The sequence below is a fragment of the Sclerotinia sclerotiorum genome, genomic scaffold (assembly GCF_000146945.2).
Source record: "Sclerotinia sclerotiorum 1980 UF-70 scaffold_30 genomic scaffold, whole genome shotgun sequence".
Lineage (NCBI taxonomy): Eukaryota > Fungi > Ascomycota > Leotiomycetes > Helotiales > Sclerotiniaceae > Sclerotinia > Sclerotinia sclerotiorum.
The window spans coordinates 57,908-82,947 of record NW_001820806.1 but is presented as its reverse complement, the minus strand read 5'-3'; the positions used below and the strand labels follow the sequence as shown (position 1 = coordinate 82,947).

Below are 25,040 nucleotides of genomic sequence, written 5' to 3'. Positions count from 1 at the left end.
ATTGCCCAGGTGTACATAGATTCATCACCAAAACTATCATATCCCAAGTCCTGATACTTTCGACGGTACTCAGTACTCCGTGCACTCGCATGCTAGGTACACAGACTAAGTAGGTTCAAGATATATATATATATATAAATAAACATGCCAACGAATATGAAGGTCTCCCTTCAGCTGAACGAAAAGTTTCGCCATGAGCTGCAGCAGCCGCCTGCAAGTTAAGCTGGACGCTATTGAAAACCACCGGATGAATTCTCCTCATTTCACCATTTTCGTTCATTTCCTTTTTCTTCAAACCTACTTGTCATTCATTCACATTATATCCCAGCCCGGGAGATAATTAATTCTCTTGTAAAATTATGTATATCCCGAAGGTGACAGCCGAGATGTATCGTTTTCTCGTAGTGTGAGATCTTACAATGGTGCACGGTGTAACCATCCGATGAGGTAGATCCTGTGCTTAGAATATCAGGTGAACCAACCCTAGGATAATCATTAACTATGTTTGTTTGATGTGTATCCGAGCGAGTTCTATCATGATTTCGTTTGACTGTTCTAGAGACATCGACATCGAAATCACTAAGTTCCTTCTTTTTCCATATAAGTCCCCTCAAAACTAGGCTATTTTGCTCTGCAAGTCAGTACCTAGGTATGATATATAAAATCTAAAAAGTCGGAAAGAAAACATGCACGCTTTTCCATCAAGCTCATTACTGCCCCATTGCATCTTCCAAATGTATATACATTCAACAGTTATCATTCATTTCTTCAATCTCAAAGAATAGGTTCTAAGAATTAGAGATAGATACGTAGTCGGGAGGGAGTTTGCTTAAATCTTCGTCGGGAACTACCTATATCACAACTTACCACTCACTGATTAATGTCTGCCACCTGCGAAGTTGCAGGTAGCTAGCTATTTGAAGAGGTTGGGAATACATGTTGAGCTTTGCGTCAAGATATACCTCTGTGTTTTATAGTGTAACATTTGAGGAGCAGTGCCGTGTCATGCCCTTGACGTGGGTACATCTCACATATCTCGATGAGTACTCACTCACTCTACAAACCATCATCTGAATTCATGTCAAAGGGGGTCAATTGTTGATCAATTCTCGAATCGATCAAGTAATATCCCCAAGCTCGACAATCGAATTCATTCATCGAGACTTTGAATCTCCACCTACCTACAGTATTCCCACATCCATCATCCATCATCCATCATCCACAAACAATCCATCTTCATGACCACCAATGCCCAACTCCCGAATCAATCATGAAAACTTAGAGAAAGTAAGTAAATAAGTAAGTAAGTAAATAAATAAGCAAAATCATCAATCACCAATCACTATATATTTATTTAACCACACACACAATCCCGAAGCTCTTTAGTTTTCCAAAAACTTCCCCATGATAACCTTAATAATATTGAAAAAAGTTTGAAGAGGGAATCGCTAACTTTTTGTTACGACGGGCTACACAACTACCAAGGCACGTGATCACAAATGATCAGTAGTGATCATTAAGGATCACTAAGGATCACGATATAGATGATCACTAATGATCATGAAGGATCACTAGTAATCATGGAAGCATGAAGGACTATATAATCAAGATGGATTTCCTTTGTACAGAGCTTCGTGCTCAAGATCAATCATTTAGTATATCCTACTATTAGTTACGAATTGTATATCATTATTGTCATTACTTAAGTCCCTGCTTGACGCCTAGTTATAAACCACCTCGAGAGCCTAGAGCACTTCCACGTGATCCTAGACGGCAAAACTCGTAACACTTTTCTTTTCATTCGATATTTGAGCGCAGATTAGAAAAGAAGTCTTTATTCCTTCTTATTTCTTTTTATATTCTGATATTTTGATTCGAACCTACAGTTGTTGTATTTTTTAATCGTGGGTTAGATTTATATTTATATTATACAAGGAGGGTTATTATTGTGGTGATAGTTCTTATGTTACGAGGTTTGCCGTCTAGATCACGTGGAAGTGCTCTAGGCTCTCGAGGTGGTTTATAACTAGATGTCAAGCAGGGACTTAAGTAATGATAGTGATGCAATTCGTAACTAATAGTAGAGTATACTAAATGATTGATCTTGATCTTGAATACGAAGCTTTATATAAAGGGAATCTATCTTGATTATATAGACCTTCGTATTCCAATATTGAAGCGATGGAGTTGGGGAGCGAGATTCGAATCTCGCTCCTTCGCTCCCTCGCTCTTTCACAAGACTATTCATATGATCCTATAACACATGATAATAGTTTATAATGTTACAACGTAACAGTACTAGACCTATATGTATTTTTGAAAAATATTTCTATATGCAAGAGAAATTATTAAATCTACTCAGTTGAATTTTTTATTGATAATATATTAAAAAATAGTATTTAATAATTAATTTAATATTCTAGATCGATATTACAGTTTCTAATCATCAGACAAACTCTCCTTCGAGAAAACGATTTACGATTTCAAATATTTCCAAAAGCTTAATATAAATAAAAAATTTCTCCTCATCATTAATATTTTTCTAAACTAACCTGTCCATGAATTACCAGAATCGGATGATCTAAGGTAGCTATGATATCACTTTCTGTAGTATAGAACATCTATTTTACTACACTATAACTAAGTAAATATTGAAATTTTATCGTTTATAAACAAGAAAATTACTATTCTCGCGCCTAATATACATGCCGAAATTAATGGCAGTAATGATATAGTTGTCAAGTTCTAGGAATCAGTCACGACGGTGAGAACTGAGTGTATCTACCTTAATAATGAAAAAGAAGTTATAGAATTCCAAACATTATATAAATTGTTATAGAGTTATAATTTTAGAAAGTTTATTTATCTCAACATAAATCTCCCATAAATACTTTTGTCACTACACTGATTAATAGGGAAAAAAGTCTTTAATTTATATCCAGAGAACAGGAGATACAAGACTGCGAGAATGAGAGGAATGGAAATACGAGTTATATGCTTGATCCTGAATATATATACTATAGTATTGGTGCACATGGGATTGGAAGCAAAGCAAATAAATTCCACAACCCGCGAAGTTATAAGATTCAATCATCAATAACGATATCCCATTCTAGTCATATCTCCACTGTGTTCATAATCTACCACATATTAGAGTCTCGTCATTTCCTTCCCCACAACCCATCCACCCCTTCTTCAATCGACATATAAAACAGAGTCTCCCGAACTTATTTCCTTCCCTTTCCTTTTCCTTCGCTATCATCTGCAAATGACTGTGTCTTAGTGCCTCATATGGTGCTCGTATCTGTCTAAATAAGTAACTTGGTATGTTGATAATGAAATCTAGTTTTAGAGCGAAAAAGCGAACGATTGCCAGGCTCCCGAGTTTTTGAATTTCAAAAATAGTCAAATTTTATAATCGACAGTTAAAGTAAAGTTTCAATTGCATTCAAGAATGAGAAGTTATTGTCATATATCGCAGTTAAATACTGTCAAATGCTATCAACATTAACTTCGTCGTCGCTGCAAGCACACTCAAAACTTGATCGTTATCCCCAATCTACAGTACAGGACGTGTAGGTATTAAGAGCTACTAGATTCAAGCTCACAATTCTAAAAGCTAGATATTGATTCAAGATGCGGCTGGTTTACATAAAAATCTTCTTATCTTATAGGCATACCAAAGAGCATAGAGGTCGAGGAAGCGTCGGAAATGAACTTGGCTTCAAGTTATTCGGGAAGTCGATTTTCAATGAATGTCTCGAGGATTAAATATCTTTCTATGGGCAAATCGTATATTATATCAGCGAACTAGAATCACCAGATGCAATGATTACAGTGAAAGCTTATGCGACGTAAATCGGGCTTAGAGAAAACTTTGTTCTGAATATCAGAAACTAAATGAATTCTTAGAACTATAATAGATCAACTCCTCATTCATTCAACCATTCCACAACTTTTCCTAATCTCTTATCTCTCACCACCCCATACCCATCATAACCTCCTATCCCATCCCACACCATCCAACCACCCGCACCCCTCAAGCAAGCATCACCTCCCTCCCCAAACACCCCTCCCCATCAAACACCCACCCCACAGCAACCCTCCTCGCCACACACCCTTCCCAGCAAATCCACATAACAACCCTCATCTTCATCTTCATCTTCATCTTCATCTTCATCTTCATCTTCATCTTCATCTTCATCTTCATCTTCATCTTCATCTTCATCTTCATCTTCATCTTCATCTTCATCTTCATCTTCATCTTCATCCCCATCCCCTCATCCTCCTCCCATCCACCCTCTCACACTTCTCCTCCCTAACCCCTCCCCCCCCTACGAAACGTATTTCTCGCACTATATCTATTAATCCACAACAAATCCCGTAGCGCGGGACTCGAAAAATCCATCTCAAAGTGTGAGAAAATTTCTGCTGTTATATATATGCAGTCGTAGTCTGCGGTTATACGAGACTGTGAATTGAGAAAGCTATTTAAGGTTGCGAAATCGATTCTGATTTCTCCGATTATTTTTGATATGCAGACGCAGATGCAGAGGAGGAGAGGGGATAAATAGAGAAAAATCTCAAATCTTTATATTTTGCAAGTGAAGGTTTCGAAATCGAAGGTTCTTTTAACTGACAAATGAGAGATTTAGTGTGAAAGATTAAGATACTTGTTCCGATGAAATTACTCGATATTATTTTTCTCGTGCTCGTATTCAAACTCATACTTATACTCATTTCCGACTCAAGATCTAATAACCTCCCAGTATAAGAATGAAGATCCTCTCTCTTCTCCAAAATATAGGAATGAGATAATCATGAACTCATGCTCTGATAAAATTGTTCAGGAGAAGTATGAACTTTAATCGTCGAAACCACTTGTTTGAATCTGGTACCTCTACTCCCTCAAACCCTCCTCATCACCAGTATCACTATCATCCACAACATATGTAATCCCCAACCTTATAAGCTTCAAAAACCACCCATCTCACCTCAGAAACCACAGCACATTTTTCCAGACCACAAAGAAACGGATACTCAATCAGACCATTCATTCCAAGCCGTCCAAGACTAAGATGGAAAAGCAAAATCCCTCAAGTCTGAGGATTTCTCTCTCCTCCTCGAAAAATTCCTATCAGCTTGCCACGCTAAATAGCGCAAATTCAATACAAACCCCGGGTACTCCGCTCACCGAACCCCCTAAACCTTTCAATAACTTGAAAAGTCTAGTATAAAACCCCTGACACGCATTCAAACAATCGCTTTCAAGAGTAAATCATCTCGTAGACATTTTCAAAACCATAGAAGTATAATTTTCAAACGGGTTAAGTTTTTTCCGAAAGTCGAAGCCGGTTTTGAGATCTTCGTTATAGAATACAAGTACTTCTATTTTGATTTTGATTTTTATCCTCATTCCCCTTTTTATCAACTTCCCCAACAAACGCAAAATCCTCACTCCAACTCCCCTCTTCACAAGCACAATAAGTACACCCAATCCAGGAGTAAAACAAACCAAAACCCAAAAACTCTCTTATTGTTCGAAAAACCCCAATTCCTGGAATATCCATCCACGAGAACCCCAAGTTGAGAATTTCGACCTCGTGACGCATTTCCTTTGGATCAACTGTAAATCTACTATTACCAGTAATCAGATGTGCTTTTTCATCCGTAAATACTGCATCGATATTGATTAAGCTGGAATTGGCACTATTGCCCGTCGCTGCTGCAACGATGGTTATTTCTGCCTGTAGTAAGTATGTGTATGATGTGTATTCTATCAATCTCGTGCATTTTCTTCTCTATTAGATCGTCTTGAACGATGCATAGAGCATCGACCTATAAATACCGATTGCCAAATCGTCGCGCACTTCCATCGCATCCAAGATCGTCCGAGGAATAATTTGTTTTTCCAAAACTCCCAGCGTGGAAAATTCCCCCTCGTTTTCTTTTTTCAAGAGAAGAAATGGTGGATTTCCCCTCCCCATACATAACTTAGGACGAGATATCTAGGCGTCTCATCGATTCCAATCGTCACAATTCTCATCTCTTCAATATCAATTAATCTACTAGGTCCAATATCTAATCCGAGATTAAATGATATTTCTCGACATTCCCCATGATTCTGAATACATGATTTAAAACAATTTGGAAACATCGAAAGATCCCTCTTGCGACTATTTATCCCACGAGGTAAAGGAATCCATGGTTTTACCACCCCAAGAAACAGATCTTCGTGATCAGCAGCAATCATTAGAAGTTGAGCTGGTTCATATTGAACCTCATCCAACGTATTTTCAGGCCGCCACAACAATAATCTCCTATCACTAGAAATAGTACTGAGAGAAACCTGCAACCTTTTTAAAAAAGGATTAATAATCCACTGATTTTCCTTCTCAGCAGAAACTTCCTCTTCCTCTTCCGTATAACCCAATTCGAAAAATCCGCCAAGTATCAAACCATGAAGTTCTACTTTTTTCGACATCGCATTACTACATATTTCTCTCCTCTTCATCCCGCAAAGATTTTCTCTTGATTAAACAACAGAGATAACAACCCTCCTGAGCTAATGTCCTCCCTAAATGCAAATTACCCGAGACATCTTTGGCGTCTCCACCAAAATCTACTTCTTGAGCTGCCTCATCATCTTCATGTACGATTTTGAGACGTTCGCCTACTACGGCGCAATAGTTGCAAAGCCTATTTAAATGAACCGGAGAGTCAGACGCATGATCCTCGATAGATAAATCAACGATAGCGTTTTCAAGTCGTCGTAAAGCGAGTTTGAAAACTTCGATACTTGGATTTTGCTGTCACGTCTGGAATAGAAAGTTTTAATTCCATTGCATCCATCTTCTAAACCTTCGAAGCCACTGCGCGGCACACGATGAAGGGAAAATATGCCCGAGGTATTAAATGATATTGAATCTTCAGCTGAAGAGGTTATCCAAGCCATGAAGATCTTTTACCCGATTAAAAGATGCCGGTTGAACACAACGTCCACCAGTCCCATGCTTATATCTTGGCATTTCAATGATTACCTAGGTAAACATATACATCTTTATGAGTAACATGCTACATGAAAATATACAGAAGTTGAATTCATAGTAAAAAGAGTTTGTAGTTACTGTCTTGGACTTCCAAGTATTTTGCAGCCATAGAAATGTAAAGAATATATGGGAATGAGAAATGAATTAACGAGTTTGATTTCTAAATGCTATGCTATGCTATCCCTCTATCTTGAATCCGTTCATACAGAAATAGAAATAAAATTGTCGTAAAACATGCAACATATCTATTGTGATATGACCCCATGAGTTGGAGGATGATATATGTGTCGTAAGTTGAGCTAGCTCGCTTGGTTCATGCAACTTCTCACACTCCGTAGACTCCTATCCCAAATTTTCTCTCTCAACAATGACCTTGACGCATTCAAAACTCCAATTAAATTTCCAGGCCCTTCCAGACGCCCCTATGGCACCGATTTTAATAATTCAAAATTTTGATCCGATCAGCCAACTCCACAGGTAACTCGTCTATTCCCAAAATCCCCAATGCCACCACATCTCCCCAGAAGAAAAGCGCTCTACTTTGCGCATATCCCAGATAATCGAATTCATCCTCTTCCTCCTCCACTTGTTCTTTCACTTTGATCTCTCTCTCATTTTCTCTCTCCATCTTATCATCCATCTTCGCATCTTCCAAAATGCCATTTTGAGGCCCATCAATTTCATCCGGTGTTACAACAAAAGGCGGCGCATCATCCAATTCTGGTACCTTAGCTTGTACAATTCCCCACGCAACCCATTGTGCACTATTAGCTAATCTCCACATCCTAACTTCTCTCAACATTTCCTCGACTTGCTTTTCGGTTTCTTCCTCTCTTCTTGCTTCTTCTTCCGCGTAGAGATTCGTACTGCTACTAGGCATGTCCCTTTCACTAGCAAGCGTCCGACTATCTAACATAAACTCTTTAATACTGCCCGCCGGAGCGTCCCGCCCTTCGAACTTTGGAGTAGAGTAAGCATGTAAGTTAAAGTGAGGGCGATGATTTATATATGCTCTGATGAATCTCTTTTGTTCTTCAATAGTTGGATAATTTCTGGTGTCGCACGTCCAAGTCATTGGAGGAGGTGCATGATAATTGTAACACCATTCGGTAAAATGATTGGCGAATTCCAAGCCACGGGTATTGGCACTTGCATACTCAAAATCAATGACTACTAGTTGTTTGTGATGATTCATAGGAAGTAGAAGTGGAGAAGGTGCGGATCCATCGACGGGTAGTTCGGGTACTAAGCGTAAGATGTTGCCATATTGTGTCTATTGAACATGTGATTAGTTTGGGACCGAGAAATAAAGAGGGGAGCGAACATACATCATTATGAGCAAAAACTAAACTACGGCTTAATTCCTCACTTCCACCATAATATTTCTCTAACCATTGTCGGTATCTTTCAACAGCAGCTCTGAAGACGGGCCATTCAACACCACAAACTAATCCTCTATCTCTCCAACTTTCGCCTCTAATACTTCTACTAGAGTCCCCGTCTAAAATCTGTCGGTCGAGATAGGTGATAATTTTCTCACATCTATCGACCCATTTGTCCCAATTTCTCCAAACGAATGGTCCTTGGTCTCTTTCTTCTTGCAACAATGCGACACCATCATGTAATTCCCTCATACGTTTCGCAATTTTCTTACTCGTGTCGGGAATTCTGAGGTCTTGAGCCGTGAGGGTTTGAGCATTAAAGAATTCTTCAAATCGACCATTTCGAAAAGTACCCAACATTCTAGGTCCAATTTTCTTCCTAGCTAATCTCCTCAAAATGCTCAGTTCCGCTTCTCTATCAATTAGGTGCTCAACTTGAGGACCATAAATTCGAAGCAATAACTTTGATGGATATCTTTGGCTCTTAGTAGAAAGATTGGTACTGCTCGCAGACGGTGGTAGATTTGCTGGAGGAGAAACAACATAAACCGCGTTTGTGAGAGCACCACTCAATCTTTCCACTTCGATTTCAGCTCCTCGGTCTAATGGAACTCTTCTCCAACCTTTCAATCTTAATGTGTGCGCCAATCTCACAATTTCATTCTTAAATTGAATCCATGCTTTCCTCTCCTTCTCGGCTCGTTTGGAATTACTTAATGTAGTTGTTTCCATGGAAGACCCAGCACCACCACTATATGCAAGTGTTTTTGAATTATCAAGAATCACGTCACACGATGGGACTACAATGTCCTCATCATGGTATTCGGTGTCAGAGGATGGAGTAGGTTTCAGCGAAGGGCGTACGAGAGATCGTTTTCTTGAAACTCGTCTCGGGGGTGTAAGGTGCGGAAGGTGACTGTGACCAAGATCTAACATGTTATCCTCCAAAATTTTTTGCAATTTTTCCAAGGAAAGAGCGCTTGAAGATGAACTGCTAGACATTGATCTTGGTTTTGAACTTGTTCCTCTACCTGACAAATCCTCAACCTCAGCCTCATTCTCCTTGGTGCCCCTCTTATTTGATTCCCGGGTAGCCCTCTTCGCTTTCTCTGCATGCAGCCATTCTGCGACTTGAGAGAGAAGTTTGTCGCGGTGGTGATGGTGCTTTGAATCATCAGTGGGCTTTGAAAAATCGGAGGTACGAGTCTCTCGAATTGGTTCCTCGAAGCTGGTTTGACTCCGGATAGAAAGTTTAGAGGAAGTTGCAGAAGGCATATTTGGTCGACCTGTCATTCTTTTCGCAACACCAGCACTGAAATGTTTTGTCTTTGAAGATTCGTCGGACGGAGGAAGTTCAAATTTTTGTACGTCTTCTGGTTCTGGCTCGGCAATTGAAACGACTGAGAGAATGAAAGATAAGAGGTTAGCGTCGGGCATGTCAATATATTAAATTGAGGAATAATTTCAATTGCTAACCTTTGGTTGGTCCACTCTTGGGGCTATTAAGGTCTTCCGAATCTGTCCTTAATGCTGGTCTGCGAGGCACCGTCGCACTGTTGGGATCTGGTGGTGAATTCATTTTTATGAAAGATGCAGTTGTTGAAGAATGTTGTATGAGATGAATATGATTCCTATATGAAATATTAGGACTCTCACTATTTCCCTTATCTGGCTCAAAATCAATGGGCACTGTACCTAGACCAACTTCTCAAAAGTTCCCAGTTCCCTCTCATGTGAGAATGTTTGTTTGCGCCCACAATTACCCCACCTTTGCAGGAGCTGAATGCAGTTGTGGGTGGATTCCTCGAGTAGAAGTTTCTGAATTATTTTTTAGCTTTTTTGTGCAGTAAATACTACCTTGTGGATTATGAGTAGTCACCTAGTAAGTGAGTTGGTGTGATATTAGATCTACATCATAGATAAACTATAGATAGATATCAATAAGGAAGGTAAATTGTAAAGTAGAAAGTATAACAATTACTAAGGTATTAGTAAAAAGAGATGTAAATAATTAAAGTTATTGTGCAATGGTGTAAAACCAGGAATCTCACCAAAGTTCGTTCCAAGGATCCCCGCCACCACATAAACCTTATTCTTACGTATGTGTTTTGACCAATCAAATGTCAAGCGCAAACAGAATATAACTTGGCCAAGGCATGCATGTGCTGCTTAGCTAATATTGCTTAGCTAAGTTCTTACTTATTCGAATCTCGTTCATGCGTCATTCTCGCATATGCATGCCATTTAAGCATTTAATTGCATTCACCATGCTTCACTCTCTTCCGTGCCCACAATCTTATTCATCTATCATTTTTCATCTATCACTCATATCCATATCCATAAGTTGATGAATTATCAAAAGCTTCACTATTGAATCTTTCGCAAGAATGGAGTCAAATGCAAGAACCAAGTGATTCTTTAGACCATCCCAGAGACACACTGCTGCGTATGGAGTCTGGACAGTTGACTGTGGCCGATGATTCTTCTACAGGTCTATTTTGCCATGTCTGTCTATCTTTTTCACTTCCATGGATATGCTATGTATACCTTGTGCATGCTCTCACATAATATAAAGCAATATACATTTCATTTAATTTAGAGGCCAGTGTCCTTTATGACTTAGCTACCAGACATAATATCCTCGCCTTAATAGACCATGGAGCAGCAGCTATTTTTAGAATTACCGACGAGTACCATCGAATTGAGTAACTTGGGTGGTATTGGAATGCCTTTCTTTCTGGCCTTGTCCAGGTCAAATCGCCATGGTGAAAAGCGACATGTACCTCTCATTAAGGTGATCCTATTTCACTTCGACCATTACCTTTGAGATCGGCAGTTTAATTTGCAGCACACTTGCTACATCAATACTTTTTGTCCAATGGATCAAACGGGCCGAAAAAATGAATGGGCTAGCCATCCTTGATAGGTGTTGCTAAGAATAATACTACCTTCATCGTTGTTCGTGAACTAGCAGGACCCGGGGGCGGAGGAATACTTTCTGCCTCATTTTCTAAGATTATTGCAGTTATAGCTGCTCTAGAGAGAGTTTTGCATATATTGGAATTTCTGGTACGACTTGGAGTATTGCAAGCGTAATTCGCCCCTTAGTGGGAGGTCAGTCTACCTCGCATTCAAATGGCCATGATTCATGCGTTTTCTTTTTGTGAACAACAGTAGTCGTTCTACACAAACTTCAAAGGCTTCTACATAAACCTCCTCGTCAGTGGTTTGTCGCAGTTATAATTGCCCTATTATTCATAGCTCCTGATTCAGCAAAACCTGTGAGAGCAAAATTGGTGGGAAGAGCTTCTCGATATAAACATCTAAGCCACCTTTACTATCACGTGCTCCACTATATGCTTTCTGCTGAAGAAGCTGGAGTTACGTGTTCGTGGAAATAGGCCATGGCAATAGCTGTAATTGTGTTTGTTCAGTGGGGATTTGTCTTGAGTATAATTTTCTTGCGGCCTTGAGGATTTTTTCGACTAGTTCAAGGGTTCCTAATTTGTACCATTTACTCGTCATTGTTTGAAAATACTGAGTAGTATCAGCATCAATCTGATCTCTGCTCGTCAGTTCAATCCTCGCCTCTATTATCTTCATGATTATTCAGATTTGGCTTGAAAATCGTCCAATACCATCTACCCTACCCGCTTGTTAAGGGACCATATTGTATACAGTGGAATGTCTGTCATGTTCTTTCTCAGTTCTACCTCCCAGATGTTTTTATGCTGTCTCCGGGTATAGTTTCAGACTATTGACGGCATCTCAGATGGAGAATCGAAGATTCGAGCTATGCCTATCGCTGTCTACATGACAACTGGTACATTATTTCAGATGTGTTATTGAAGTTCTTGGCTATCATATTTCTTTGTTACTTTTGAGTCGCGTCCTCTGTCTCAGTCCTCCTCAGCAGTTACCAGGAATCTTCAGATCTTATATAGACGGTTTCGAAGAAGATCTACGTCATTATAATTGTAATGACTGGTTATGGTTCATGCTGCTTTTGGAAATAAGTGGTATGATTTCAAGAAGATCAGCGCTACTAAAACAGCAAAATAGAAGCGTGAGACGAGAGCTAGAATTCATGGTGCTGGATAAGTTAAAAAAGTGCAAAGGTGCCAGGTACCACTGGCCGTTGCGTGTTACTTTTCAACTCATGCCAAATAACTCTTTTTGATCAGATTTATCCCAAAGCCTATGTTTTCAGCCGAGTAACCGTGGAGTACCCAGCTGACCTACCTTGTGCCGCAGTAGGCATTTTAAATCAAATATGTCGCTTCTTGTATATTTTCGCATAGAATATACATGTGGCCCGAATACTTGTGTATTTGTTGTGGAGCCATATTATTTGGTTGAAGGGGTCAATTTGAAATGCCTACTACCGCACAAGGTAGAAATTCCTATAAGTGGGCTAGAACTTCGTCGAAACTGCTACAGAAATCCGGCCGAGGTTTTTAGCACACTTATTGTCCGTAGCATAGAAGATCATAGTGTTAATGTAGAGCTGTACGATTGACCCACATTACAGCTGGCACGTGTTCAATTGACAGAGGTTGCGGTATCCATCTTTGGAATCCTTTACTTTATTTTTAAACCTTTCGCTCAAAATCAGAGGCTAACAGATCATAGCTATCTTTGCTCTCTTGGGGAAATTGAGGGGATTAAAAGATCAAATTCAACAGATCAGACATCTTCGGGACAAGACCTTCATTTGGTTAAGTTGCCAAGATTTACCTGAAGAATGTTGAATGCCATGGATTCCCACGCGTAAACGAAAGATTCTCATTAAATCGGGACTGGGAAAACCTTACATCGAATGGATCGAAGATTTAAATGCATTGATTGATCCTTGAAGATGGAGGATGGCTAATATCTCTAATGAATTAAGTTCAATAATGCGGCTCTATCACAATTACATTTACTCAAAAACTCAGCTGTGCTTCACGTGAATAGCCCTGACTATCTGTTTTTTATTTCTGCCGAAAACACTGTCTCGGCACTTGGCCTCGGATGAGTACTATTTTGGTATTCCACTCGGATCTTCATTTTCTTCCACAATAACATGTGTTAGAACTTAGTGCTATGAATACGATTCTTATACATGGATATTGTACGTGTGACATGTCTATGGAGAAAAAACTTTAAGCTCGGAGCTCAAAATGCTTCCATCGTATGGTAAAGCAAGGTTAGGCTGATGCAAAGACATTTTAAGTTTACCCGACCCCGCATCCCCACACCCTCTAAACTTCCTTCCATTCCCCACTAGTTCCTGTAATGGAAATTTATCCGGTTGTACATGCAACACCACAACAGGAAATGATCTCTGAAGCATTTATTTGGCGTCGCTGAATCATCAAATTTGTGTGCCATTAACCGAGGACCGATCCTAGAACCATGTGAATGCCAAATTTGCTGGCGTCAAGCAATGTATGCCAGGAAGGGTCAGATGGTCAATCTTATTCAGCAGCCAAGGGTGTACCTTTAAGATTTCCCCCTACAAATACGACGAGGAGATACTCTAATTGCTGTTGCAGTTCAAGGAAGCAACGAAGGGTTCACTTCCATTCGCGGTAGTACTCACTCGTCATCCTACTTTCTTTCCAAAAGTCGAAAACTCTTCACATTTATTCATGATGAAGCTTTCGCTGGTTTCAATCATTGGTCTTCTGTCAATTACTTCTGCTCTCCCAGTTGAAAACACAGAGCGAGATGTACCAATTGAAGAGAGAGCCGCAGCCCCAACTGTTACAATTGCATCCCCAGCAGCGACAATCATCGGAGGTGCCGGTACAACTGTCGAGACCTTTGCTGGTATTCCATTTGCCAAACCTCCCGTCGGTGCTCTTCGACTCAAACCACCTCAACCTATCACTTCTGCATTAGGTACCGTCAGAGCAACAGCGCAAGCTGCTACCTGTCCCCAATTCTTCTTCAGTAGTGTAGTCAATGATGCAATTCCTACATCAGCACTCGGTGTTCTCCTCAACACACCCATTTTCCAACAAGTTCTCAATGCCGGGGAAGATTGTTTGTACCTGAACATTCAAAGACCAGCTGGTACTACTGCTTCATCGAAATTGCCAGTCTTGTTTTGGATCTTTGGAGGAGGATTTGAATTAGGGGGAACGTCGATGTATAATGGATCTCCATGGGTAGCTGAAAGTATTGCTCAGGGTAAACCGATCATTTTTGTGCAAGTAGCTTACCGGGTTGGGGGTTTTGGATTTTTACCTGGTGCTGAGGTTCTGGCTGATGGAAGTGCGAATTTGGGATTGTTAGATCAGAGATTGGGCTTGCAATGGTACGTTTCGCTGTTATTGGGTGCTTTCCAATATCTTGTCTTTATTCTGCTATTATTGCATACTTCATTGCCTCATCATACTTGAGCCTTGAACCTCTTACTTTCATTTACTTCCTCATAAACTACCCTCACAGGATCAAACTGACACATTTTCGACAGGGTGGCCGATAATATTGGGGCATTTGGTGGAGATCCATCAAAGGTCACTATTTGGGGTGAGTCAGCTGGAGCAATTTCAGTTTTCGACCAAATGGCTTTGTATGGAGGTGACAACACATACAAAGGTAAAGCATTGTTCCGTGGAGCCATTATGAATTCAGGAAGTATAGTCCCCGCCGATCCTGTCGATTGTCCAAAAGGTCAGAAGATCTACGACACAGTCGTAGCTGCAGCAGGATGTTCAGCATCAAGCAATACTCTAGCTTGCTTAAGAGGTGTCCCTTACTCCACCCTTCTCAATGCAACAAATTCCGTCTCAAGCCTCCTAAGTTATACTTCCGTTGCCCTTAACTATCTCCCTCGTCCAGATGGAACAGCTCTCCCAAAATCGCCGGAGGTTCTCCTTTCTTCTGGAGCATGGGCAAAAGTTCCCTTCATAATCGGTGACCAAGAAGATGAAGGAACAATTTTCGCTCTCTTCCAATCAAACATCACCACAACAAACCAACTCGCGACCTATTTCTCCAATGTCTTCTTCAACAATGCCCCTGCATCCGTCATAACCGGTTTACTTGACACATACCCCAACGACCTTATCTCCGGTTCTCCCTTCCGAACCCTCCTCCTCAATAACTGGTACCCACAATTCAAACGCTTAGCCGCCATTCTCGGTGACCTAACCTTCACCCTCACCCGTCGCATCTTCCTGCAAACCTCTCTAAAAGTCGCCCCCAACGTCCCGTCCTGGTCCTACCTCTCATCCTACAACTACGGCACCCCGATCCTAGGTACCTTCCACGGTTCAGACATATTACAAGTATTTAACGGTTATTAAAGCCAACCTATGCAGCCCGCCGCTAGCAAAGCTTATTATCTCAGTTTTGTCCAATACCCTCGATCCGAATAATGGGACTAGTTCATCCTATCCGAATTGGCCGCGTTATAGTAATGGAGCGAAATTGGTTAATTTTCTTTGCGGATTTTAGTACGCTTATTAGTGATGATTTTAGGGGGAAGAGTTATGATTTTGTGTTGCAGAATTTGGCGAAGTTTTATATTTGAGATTGGGTTTTGGATGGGGTGGTGGGATGGGTGCAGATGGAGATAGAGATGGGGAAATGTGATGTTTGGGTTGGGATTGTGGGATTTGGAAGGAAGGGTTTATGGGTATGAATTATGAGGTTATGATGTTAAGGCTAAATATCTATTATGCAGATGAAAAGTTAACGAGTCTATAAGATAATAATAAAAAATAAGATTACTTTCTAATGTTCAATGTCTGATGTCTTTTGTATATGACAATATCATAAGTATTCTCAACAATGGAAATATATTTTATAAATTTCTTTAATAATATTTTTATAATTATTATTAGACTTATTTATTCAAGTCATAATACTAGTCTCATTTATTATTACTTTTATTATCACAAATATAAATAACATTCAAAACTAATCATCATTATTATAGTATCACTATCATTGTTTCTATATTATTTTAATTATTTGAAAACAATATCTTTTCCAGTAATTACAAAAATGTCAATAGTTTTCTTTCGAATTATCAAGTATTACTTTTATTCTTATAACACCAAAATCTTCCTTTGATCTGCTCTGGAGCGAGCTGAATTTTTTGTTAGGGAGAAATGATCCGGTTTTAGTTTTTTATTATTTATACTTCTCTGATTTGGATAAAATTAATATTTGTTAGAATATATTAATTAGAAGTTCTAATTTGCTAGATATTATTATCCAAGTAAGGCCTTATATTTTAAGTTTTTAATTGTTCGAGTATAAATCTCTCAAGCAGTATCTTCCTAGAAGATTTATTTATAGTGAAAGTATCTTATCAGTAAGGACCAGGCGTGGTTCGGAGTAAATATATTCTAATTAATATGTTATTCACAGAACAACTGAATATGAATTTTTGATCAAGGTATTGTGTAGGAAGGGCCTAGGGATTGGAAAGTGACTGTATTATTCCTAAACTTCTATTATTGTTGTTGATTTTTTGTTCTGGGTATGATATACTGTCACTGCCGATATTTTAATATACTTAATAGTTCTGCAGTGTATTTTCTATAACTAGATGATCTGCACAAGATCACTATTAGACCTGATGCAGTGATTTTCTTAGCTTTCGCCTCAAACGTGGCTAATTTCTTCGGGACTCGTTCTGACAGGTAAACAAATAAGGATATCTAGATATCTTATAGAAAGATATAGAGAGGAAGGGAAAATAAACCAAATTTGTACTCGTGAAATTCTTCATCTCTTTTGCTAAACAGTAGATATGAGGTCATTCTTCGTCACAATACCGTGACAAGATCCACTAGAAAACTAAGAGATGGTAATCTTATGAACTTCCTCAGTATTATTATAAAAGGTGTAGGGCCAAACAAATAATCTTCCTGTGACAGGATAGGATACATGGCATTGATAGCAAAATAAAGATTTACAAGAAATCGCAAAACAATGATCTAATTATATGCTTCGGATATCATGACCTTCTAGCTCACTCATCAAATCTCCAATACGGCAAGTTTATGCTGCCAACTATGGTACATACCTGCTGTCGATATTGTATTCTTTTTAAAGTCGAGTGAGGATATTTTCACTATCTTCAATCCGAAGAATTACTGTCGTCCTATTATTAACTCGATCTCCAAATAATTATATATCAAAATTAAACTTCTAGTATATATAGCGCCATACAATATCAATACTATTACTTCAATCCTGATAAAGATCTAGTTTCTACACTGTATCCTTGTAGAAATATTTCAAAGGTGTGTATCCAAGAAGATTAGGATGAAAAGTAAAAATGTTGAAGGTATATATACTAGGGGGTGTTACCAGAAGGTGTAGTTGGAGACGTGGGATCCTTTTTGATCTAGTTTTATGTTTAACTTTCGCATTGTGTGACTTGAAATTGTCTGCTTGAAGAGTCTAGAAGGTCTTTTTTGAATTTACCAAAACTATATATTGTATTATATTTTAATTATTTTTGTATATTTTATTTTTCGGTTTTATTATTAAATAAACCAAATTGATATAGATAAATTTTTTAATATATATTGTTTTTGGTTAAATGACTCTGATTATTAATTTTATAATTATATTCTTCTGCTTTTACATACATATTAGTTCTATATAATTACTTATATTTTTGAAAATGAAATATTAAATAAGATAAATAATAATATTTTTTTAATTATTAATTATAGAATTCGGCTAGATTAAAGTCATTGACAACTTGAAGAACGGGATAATGAGTGATAGTTAGTCAGTAGCCTGTCAAATTGCTGGTACCATGACTGAGATTACGAATATCCATTGTCAATATTGTGTAAAGTGTATGTTTTGATTGTCACCGTTTCTGGCATACAATAGAGTATTCAACAGGGGCTACAAAATCGGTTTTCTTGAGGGAGTAAAAGTATAATTGCTCCTTACAAACACAGATGCGCTTTCTGCTCCCCAGTGGGTTGAAATGAGCGTTAAATCCTTGATTCCATATTCTTTTATCTCTAAGGAGAATATTAAGTAGCTTTAGATAAATCCTAATCAAATATTCGTGCTGGAATCATGTGTAATGGCGATGCCAACACTAGAATTCTATCCAGAGACTTCTATATTCAGTGATGTAGTGATTTTTAGGGTGGTATTGTTGTAAAAATTATAGAGCCCTACGTACAATAATGTTATCATATCAGTGACAATAACACTTGCATTCTACAACGAAACTATTGAATGCTAGGATTTTCAATATGAACTGCGATGATATCCCCCAATCTTTAACTTAGATATTTCAGTCTTGATGAATCAGAGCTAGATAGTAGAGAAATCCCTGCCACATAATTATATTTTTGTGTCCTTGATTCTTGTATACTTGATGTCCGAAAGTTATAATGTAATGGATGAATTTATAGGTCAAACATTCCTCGGAGCTTCTAATGAGTTCAACGCCTTGAATTTCTTCCTCCATTCACTATTAGGTGGAATTATTCGTCTCAGCTTTCGTTTATATGAAGCAGATTCAATCTTTTATTAGATCTATAAACAAAAATCATAACTCTGACACATTTGGAGTTCTCAAGGTGCAATAACTATAGCTAACTTACATGCATTAAATTCTATAGCAGACTTAGGGGGAGATTAATGAAGCATCATCTTGTAGTACATGAATCTTGAAGTGCTTTTAAAGAGACGTTTGTAGTGATGATTACTGTCATTTAATTTACCATGAAGGCCACCGTAATCGATCGATATTTAAGTCACGAAAACCTCGCCAACCATAAATGCGGTCAATGAAAGCGCCTGCCATTCAATTACCCGTGAGGTGTAAGATGAAACACAAGTTTCGATGTATAGGCTTTGGGATCGAACTATAGAAGGAGTCATTCTTTTGGTCTGCTTGTTCTTTATAACATGAGGTTTTTGCTGTGCGAACTGTTAAAATTACCCAAGTTCAAAGGGTAATTAAGATTTATATATTAGCACAAAATATCTCGCACAAGAAAAATGACCGTTCCAAAGTCTTTCTATTTTTAATTGACAATACAGATCTAGCCATGCCAGAATGTCCCTTATCTATCTAGTTCTTTTCTCCTTCCTTCAAATCCATATATTATAAATACACCTTTCTCCCTCTCGGAAAGCTCCAACCATACCACAACGCGGAAGTCATTCGATATTAACAAAGGATTCGTATCCTCATCTCTAATGCGATAAAAATATCAATTATCATATATTTAACTTACAAATATACCATGTTAAGGTTAGGAATTTTCATCAAATTCAAACATTTAGCCGTGAAGAGACAGTTTTAGATAAGCGAGCGGTGATTAAAGGGGGAATGACAACAACACCCATATGCATACGCGTTATAACAACTATCTCTACTGAAATAAACAAAATTCTTTGAATTCTAGCGGTGATGAAAAAAAAAAATTCAACTATTTCTAAACCTTGTCGTACAGCTCCAAACCGGAAAGTCTACCACCAAAAAAAATCATTATTATAATATCCCGCTCCTATATTAAAGCTCTTATTAATATAGAATCAGATAATCTTATTATAGTCTACAGAATAATTGTAACCAAAGATTAAGTTTTCCGTACCCCAAACTCCTAATTATATATTCGAATTAAATAATATTCAAAAGTCGAATCATTCAAATTCAAATTGCTGAAGTATGATAATGAGAAGAATTATATATAGTAATAATAATAATAGTAGTAGTAGTAGTATAGTTTTACATCGTGGAGATCTCCCTAGGGATATATAGATTGTTACGACGGCGTAACATAACCCGCATCAGGTAACCAATTAGTTAGCAGGATCATGTGACAAGTGTCACCTGATCCGAAAGCCGACCGACTCCCTGAGAATCGATCGGCCCTGAGAATCGATCGGCCCTTCAAGAGTCGATCGACTTTCAGAACACGAAGGACTATATAATCAAGATGGATTTCCTTTGTATAGAGCTTCGTGCTCAAGATCAATCATTTAGTATACTCTACTATTAGTTACGAATTGCATATCATTATTGTCATTACTTTAAGTCCCTGCTTGACGCCTAGTTATAAACCACCTCGAGAGCCTAGAGCACTTCCACGTGATCTAGACGGCAAACCTCGTAACACCACTCTCATCCCTATTCTCCACACCACATACTCACTCTATACTTTACACTTCACATTAGAGAGCTAGAGAACAAGAGGTGAGATTAACGTATTACTTATTTGTATATATGTATGCATGGTATCAATTATTATCCTTTCCATAGACCATCCCCAGCTTTCATCTCACATCATGCATGGTATAATCTTCTCATTTTCCACTCCTCCTTTCTCCCTCTTTCTCCATTCTTCTCCTCTTTCCCTTCACCTCCCCATTCGAAAATCCACAAACCACATCGGTGCATAAAAAATACATCATTACAATGTTATCAACCCAACCAATATAAAATCCCAAAACGCCATGCCACGCTGATGCACCATCCAGCCTTCCCCATCCAAAGTATACAATTAATCTCTTCCGAATCCAGGCCCAAACCTATCCGTATATGCATAAGCATATAGTGTACATTTTAGTTTTGTCCATTCAACCAAAGAGGCATTCCACCTCCTCATTATGTGTTTCATCCTCCCCCTTCTCGGTACACCTAAAATGATGCACCTCTCAAATCCTATCACCCCTAACCTAAGCAGCCCACTCAACAACCTCCAACGCACACATAACCAATACCAAAGTACTTGGTAAAATCCAAATAACATAACTTTGAAAGAGTAATTTACTCATCACTCCCTCATAAACCCCATTGATTTGACAGATTTGTGCCAATTGTAATGCACTTGGTGCTCCTGTCAATAAGAAACAAACAATGACAAAGATCGGATCATCCAATATGCTCACAGGAACATATTTTGCGGTAAGTGCTAATATTGGTGCCATGATCAATGTAGGTAATAACATTCTCGATATCAAGGAGGCAATGAGAAGTTTGGTGCCGATTTGATTTTCTTCGGAAGTTTCATCGAGGACATGTTGTGGGAGAGTATTTCGAGCGAGGTTGGCACCAAGGACGACTAATATGAGAGGAACGGCGACACCTCCCGATTGAGATACGGCGCGTGTAACGGAGTTAGCGATAAAGGAACCTTCAGCGAAGAAAAGATGTTGAAGTTTTGGAATAGATGCGACAATGACAGCGAGAAGCATAGCCCAAAGAGGAGGATTCATGAATTCCCAAAGACCATTCAAAAATCTGTTGGTAGCGTCTGAAACCCTGGTTAAAAGTCTTTGTGCTGGAGCTGGTAGAGAATAATAGATATGATGAGATGCTTTGACGACACTTTGTTTGGTGTGAAATTTGGCGCGTGGGATCCAACCTCTGATTCCATCTGGAATTTCCATCTCCGATTGTGGTGTTGGAATACTTGGGAATGAAATAATATCATGATTGTTTCCTGGTAAATGATTTCCATTGACTGGTGTAGCCATAATACCTGGTAATTTCACAGGTTCTTCTCCTTCGGAATTGTCGAGTAAAGCATGGTTCACTGGGGTTCTACCACCGAAATCAGAAGAATTCGCAGATGATTCAGCGTGGTCTTCCGAATCTTCATCACCATCCAAACCGGGAATCAAAACAGGTTCATCTCTATATCGACCCTCTTCTTCATCCTTATATGTTTCAGGTGGTGCAAGTAAAACATGGTAACCCCAACTCCAACGAACGAGTTGACCTAGTTGTTGAAAGATGAGAAGGTATAGAATACCTCTTGCAGCTACCTCGTCATCATTATCTCCTGGTATTTTATCCCAATGTAAACCTTTCAATGTCTGCGACAATGAAATGACGAGAGAGATGGGTAAAGAGTTCGAATTTCCGAATACCTGTCAGGTCATCACATTAGCATTTTCATCGATTGAGAAGCTAGAATAACATACTCCCATAGCAGTCACAAAGTTTGCGGGTCTTTTTCCAAACCCAAATGCTTTGCCAACTCCTATCGAGACCAAGTATGATACCAGCGTTTGTACAATGAAAATCACCGGTATGACTGCAAGTTCGACTAATTTATCCGCTGTTAATTGAGATGCCAATTTTGTAAAAACTATTCAAATTGTTAGCATGCATCTCTTTAGTTAAATTTCCCCAAGGTTACTTACTCAGACAAGGGGGTGAATAGAGCAACATTCAAATTTGCCAAAAACTTCTGTTTATCCGCATCGAACATTCCTTGTCTTGCCACAATATAACCAGGTAAACTGACACATACGACTTCCATCACAGCTTCAAAAACTAAAAGGACAAGATGTCCTAGGGCAGGATGTGAAGAATGATCATTTGCCAAAGATCCGAATGCGACATCTGTGATTGACCGTGTTGAGATAGATGATGCGCCGACATCATTGCCAGTAGCTAGATTAGCAAGCCGGAAGGAAGTAGGTGATGTGAAGAATCCCATGATAGGTTAGATGGGAATGAGTGATTGGCCTAAGTCTGCGATAGAAATTGGTAGAATTTTATGAGGTTGAGGGGTGTTCGAGGCACTTTCGTCCTCTTTGACAATTGACGTTTCAAACAGTCTTGACAAGGTATGTTATGTTTTGATTTCCGGATACGTTTTGAAGAAAGATTTTAATTGAAGAAAATTCGAAAGAACAAATATGGTTTTGATGAAGTACGATCAGCTTTCTATTTCACGTTCTTTTGCTTTTCTTTCAATAGTTCGAGCTATGCGGGCTGTGTAACGGTGTACGGAGTAACGAACGCCTGGGCAAAATTGACGTGGGTTCCGCTGGGTTTAGCCTCTTTTGTCTTTTTTGTCTTTGGGACCTGAATAATTTGGATGGAGATAAGGCCAAGGGATGGATGGCGTTGCGTCTTGGTTGCTGGTTGGGTTCCTGATACTTTGGTGGGTTTTGGGTTCTGTTGATCCGTTCTCAGCCATTGAAATATTTGATAATCTTGCTTTGGATGCCGCGTAGAGATAAACACTGTACACTGCCCGAATGAAAATTGATGATGGTAACATGGGATATAAGTAGGGTGCTTACTAGTAGGTATGCTTATGGTGTATGATGATGTGAGATTTTTAGGTATTGAGAATTCTAGAGCTTTTGAGCTGCAGCATAGGATTTAATCTGGAGGGTTTTGATATCAAGTTGAGCGATAAACGATCGATAAACGATCGGTAATAGGATGAATGGATGGTATTGGTATTCTTGGGTGCAAGAGGCCAAGGATAGACAAAGAAATTGAGGATTAAAAGTTTGTTTTGTAGAGCTGGGCAAGAGGTTAGTTAAACTTGGAATTATTGGTAAGACAAACAAAGAATTGATACATCAGCCAATTGAGTCAAAAAAAGATTCATTCAATCTTTACTCATAATCATAACTCAAACCTCAAAGTCACTTTTGACTTCTCATATATACCTTCATTCCCCACTACTCACGATACACAATAAGGCTTCATGCAGACTGCAGTACTCTGTACATAGTGACAATAATCTACTTCTCGGTACTCGGCCAAGACGATAACATAATCCAATGTCGTGTCTGGGGATTTCTAATTGTCGTATCTATTATATAAAGATTTACCATTGATGCCGTTGATCCCATTGAACATTTTCTAGTTCTTCTAAGTTGTTAAATACTTGGGTACTTTGACCATTTACATGTTGATGCTCAGAATTAATACCACAATGATATGCGATGTGTAGGGGAAAGAAGAGAGATACCTAGTTACTTCTTATCATTCTTGATGTCTATGATGTGTGATGTGTAATTTGATGATACCATTGTTGCTTACAATGATGTCAATTCGTGGAAATACGGAATTCCCTTTCTCTTTTCTTATCGTTCAATATTCAGTACGATTCTACTCTGCTCAACTCAAAAGTGCCTTTACCTCTTTTCGCCCCTCTCCTTATAAAGATACTCGTGCAGGAGAAACTATCCCGAAGTTTTGTTTTTGTTCTTGTCACCAGCAAACCTACCAAGTCTCCAAATCCAACTGTGGCTCCTCTCACTGATAAGAGTCGATAGTCGATACTCAGCCACATTGAGACCCCCAACTCCACAGCCACATCGATGACGACAATGAATTTCAAGCCTCACACACCCAAGTTGTAAACTTCTCCACATTTCTTGTTTGCACTGTACCTTGAATAATTGAGGGCTTTGACGTTTCTTTTCCATTTCTTCATGCAGGTGAACGTCAGATTATCAGATTGTTATATCCATCCAGTAGTTATCCACTCTATAAGTTGGCATGCCTCCAACCAAAATAGGGAAAAGTGGATTGATTATGATATTTTCATAGTGGTAGCGTAGAGTAGATCAACTTGGCAGAGATTTGGTTGGATCGTTATGACACCTCGAGTAAATATATAAGAATAGAAACAGCAGCATAACATTATGAAGAACGTTCATCATGTTGTATTACTCACATGAAATCAAGGCGAAATAGAGGATCTTCACACAGTCCTATCAATTGAGATATCAGAAAGAAGTCAAGTTGGGGAAAGTTGGGGTCCAATGCAGTACGGGAGAGCTCAATAAGAACTTTCTTCCAAATCCGGATAAAGTTATTGATAGCATATGGGTTCTGCTCAGGGTGAAGTATGTCTCA

At 38.8% G+C, this 25,040-nt stretch overlaps 8 protein-coding genes across 8 annotated transcripts; 2 read left to right on the top strand and 6 right to left on the bottom strand.

Moving 5' to 3' along the window:
• Positions 1 to 3,767: 3,767 nt before the first annotated feature.
• SS1G_14151 (predicted protein) lies at positions 3,768 to 4,740 on the bottom strand (the record flags this gene model as incomplete). The annotated part of the gene is made up of 3 exons (XM_001584818.1): positions 3,768 to 3,779; positions 4,092 to 4,264; positions 4,641 to 4,740. 3 exons carry the CDS (start codon positions 4,738 to 4,740, stop codon positions 3,768 to 3,770), a joined length of 285 nt encoding a protein of 94 aa, XP_001584868.1.
• Positions 4,741 to 6,491: 1,751 nt separating this feature from the next.
• Positions 6,492 to 7,028, bottom strand: SS1G_14150 (predicted protein; the record flags this gene model as incomplete). Its single annotated transcript, XM_001584817.1, has 2 exons — positions 6,492 to 6,809; positions 6,969 to 7,028. 2 exons carry the CDS (start codon positions 7,026 to 7,028, stop codon positions 6,492 to 6,494), a joined length of 378 nt encoding a protein of 125 aa, XP_001584867.1.
• Positions 7,029 to 7,485: 457 nt separating this feature from the next.
• SS1G_14149 (hypothetical protein) lies at positions 7,486 to 10,010 on the bottom strand (the record flags this gene model as incomplete). Its single annotated transcript, XM_001584816.1, has 3 exons — positions 7,486 to 8,322; positions 8,378 to 9,831; positions 9,908 to 10,010. The coding sequence occupies 3 exons, from the start codon at positions 10,008 to 10,010 to the stop codon at positions 7,486 to 7,488; spliced, it is 2,394 nt and encodes a 797-aa protein (XP_001584866.1).
• Positions 10,011 to 11,340: 1,330 nt separating this feature from the next.
• Positions 11,341 to 11,956, bottom strand: SS1G_14148 (predicted protein; the record flags this gene model as incomplete). Its single annotated transcript, XM_001584815.1, has 2 exons — positions 11,341 to 11,467; positions 11,817 to 11,956. 2 exons carry the CDS (start codon positions 11,954 to 11,956, stop codon positions 11,341 to 11,343), a joined length of 267 nt encoding a protein of 88 aa, XP_001584865.1.
• Positions 11,957 to 12,805: 849 nt separating this feature from the next.
• On the top strand, positions 12,806 to 13,182 carry SS1G_14147 (predicted protein; the record flags this gene model as incomplete). Its single annotated transcript, XM_001584814.1, has 2 exons — positions 12,806 to 12,884; positions 13,064 to 13,182. 2 exons carry the CDS (start codon positions 12,806 to 12,808, stop codon positions 13,180 to 13,182), a joined length of 198 nt encoding a protein of 65 aa, XP_001584864.1.
• A 353-nt stretch (positions 13,183 to 13,535) lies between these two features.
• On the top strand, positions 13,536 to 15,729 carry SS1G_14146 (hypothetical protein; the record flags this gene model as incomplete). Its single annotated transcript, XM_001584813.1, has 3 exons — positions 13,536 to 13,544; positions 13,969 to 14,735; positions 14,895 to 15,729. The coding sequence occupies 3 exons, from the start codon at positions 13,536 to 13,538 to the stop codon at positions 15,727 to 15,729; spliced, it is 1,611 nt and encodes a 536-aa protein (XP_001584863.1).
• Positions 15,730 to 21,100: 5,371 nt separating this feature from the next.
• SS1G_14145 (hypothetical protein) lies at positions 21,101 to 22,872 on the bottom strand (the record flags this gene model as incomplete). Its single annotated transcript, XM_001584812.1, has 3 exons — positions 21,101 to 22,297; positions 22,352 to 22,518; positions 22,665 to 22,872. The coding sequence occupies 3 exons, from the start codon at positions 22,870 to 22,872 to the stop codon at positions 21,101 to 21,103; spliced, it is 1,572 nt and encodes a 523-aa protein (XP_001584862.1).
• Positions 22,873 to 23,518: 646 nt separating this feature from the next.
• On the bottom strand, positions 23,519 to 24,471 carry SS1G_14144 (predicted protein; the record flags this gene model as incomplete). The annotated part of the gene is made up of 3 exons (XM_001584811.1): positions 23,519 to 23,693; positions 23,863 to 23,975; positions 24,406 to 24,471. The coding sequence occupies 3 exons, from the start codon at positions 24,469 to 24,471 to the stop codon at positions 23,519 to 23,521; spliced, it is 354 nt and encodes a 117-aa protein (XP_001584861.1).
• Positions 24,472 to 25,040: the final 569 nt, after the last annotated feature.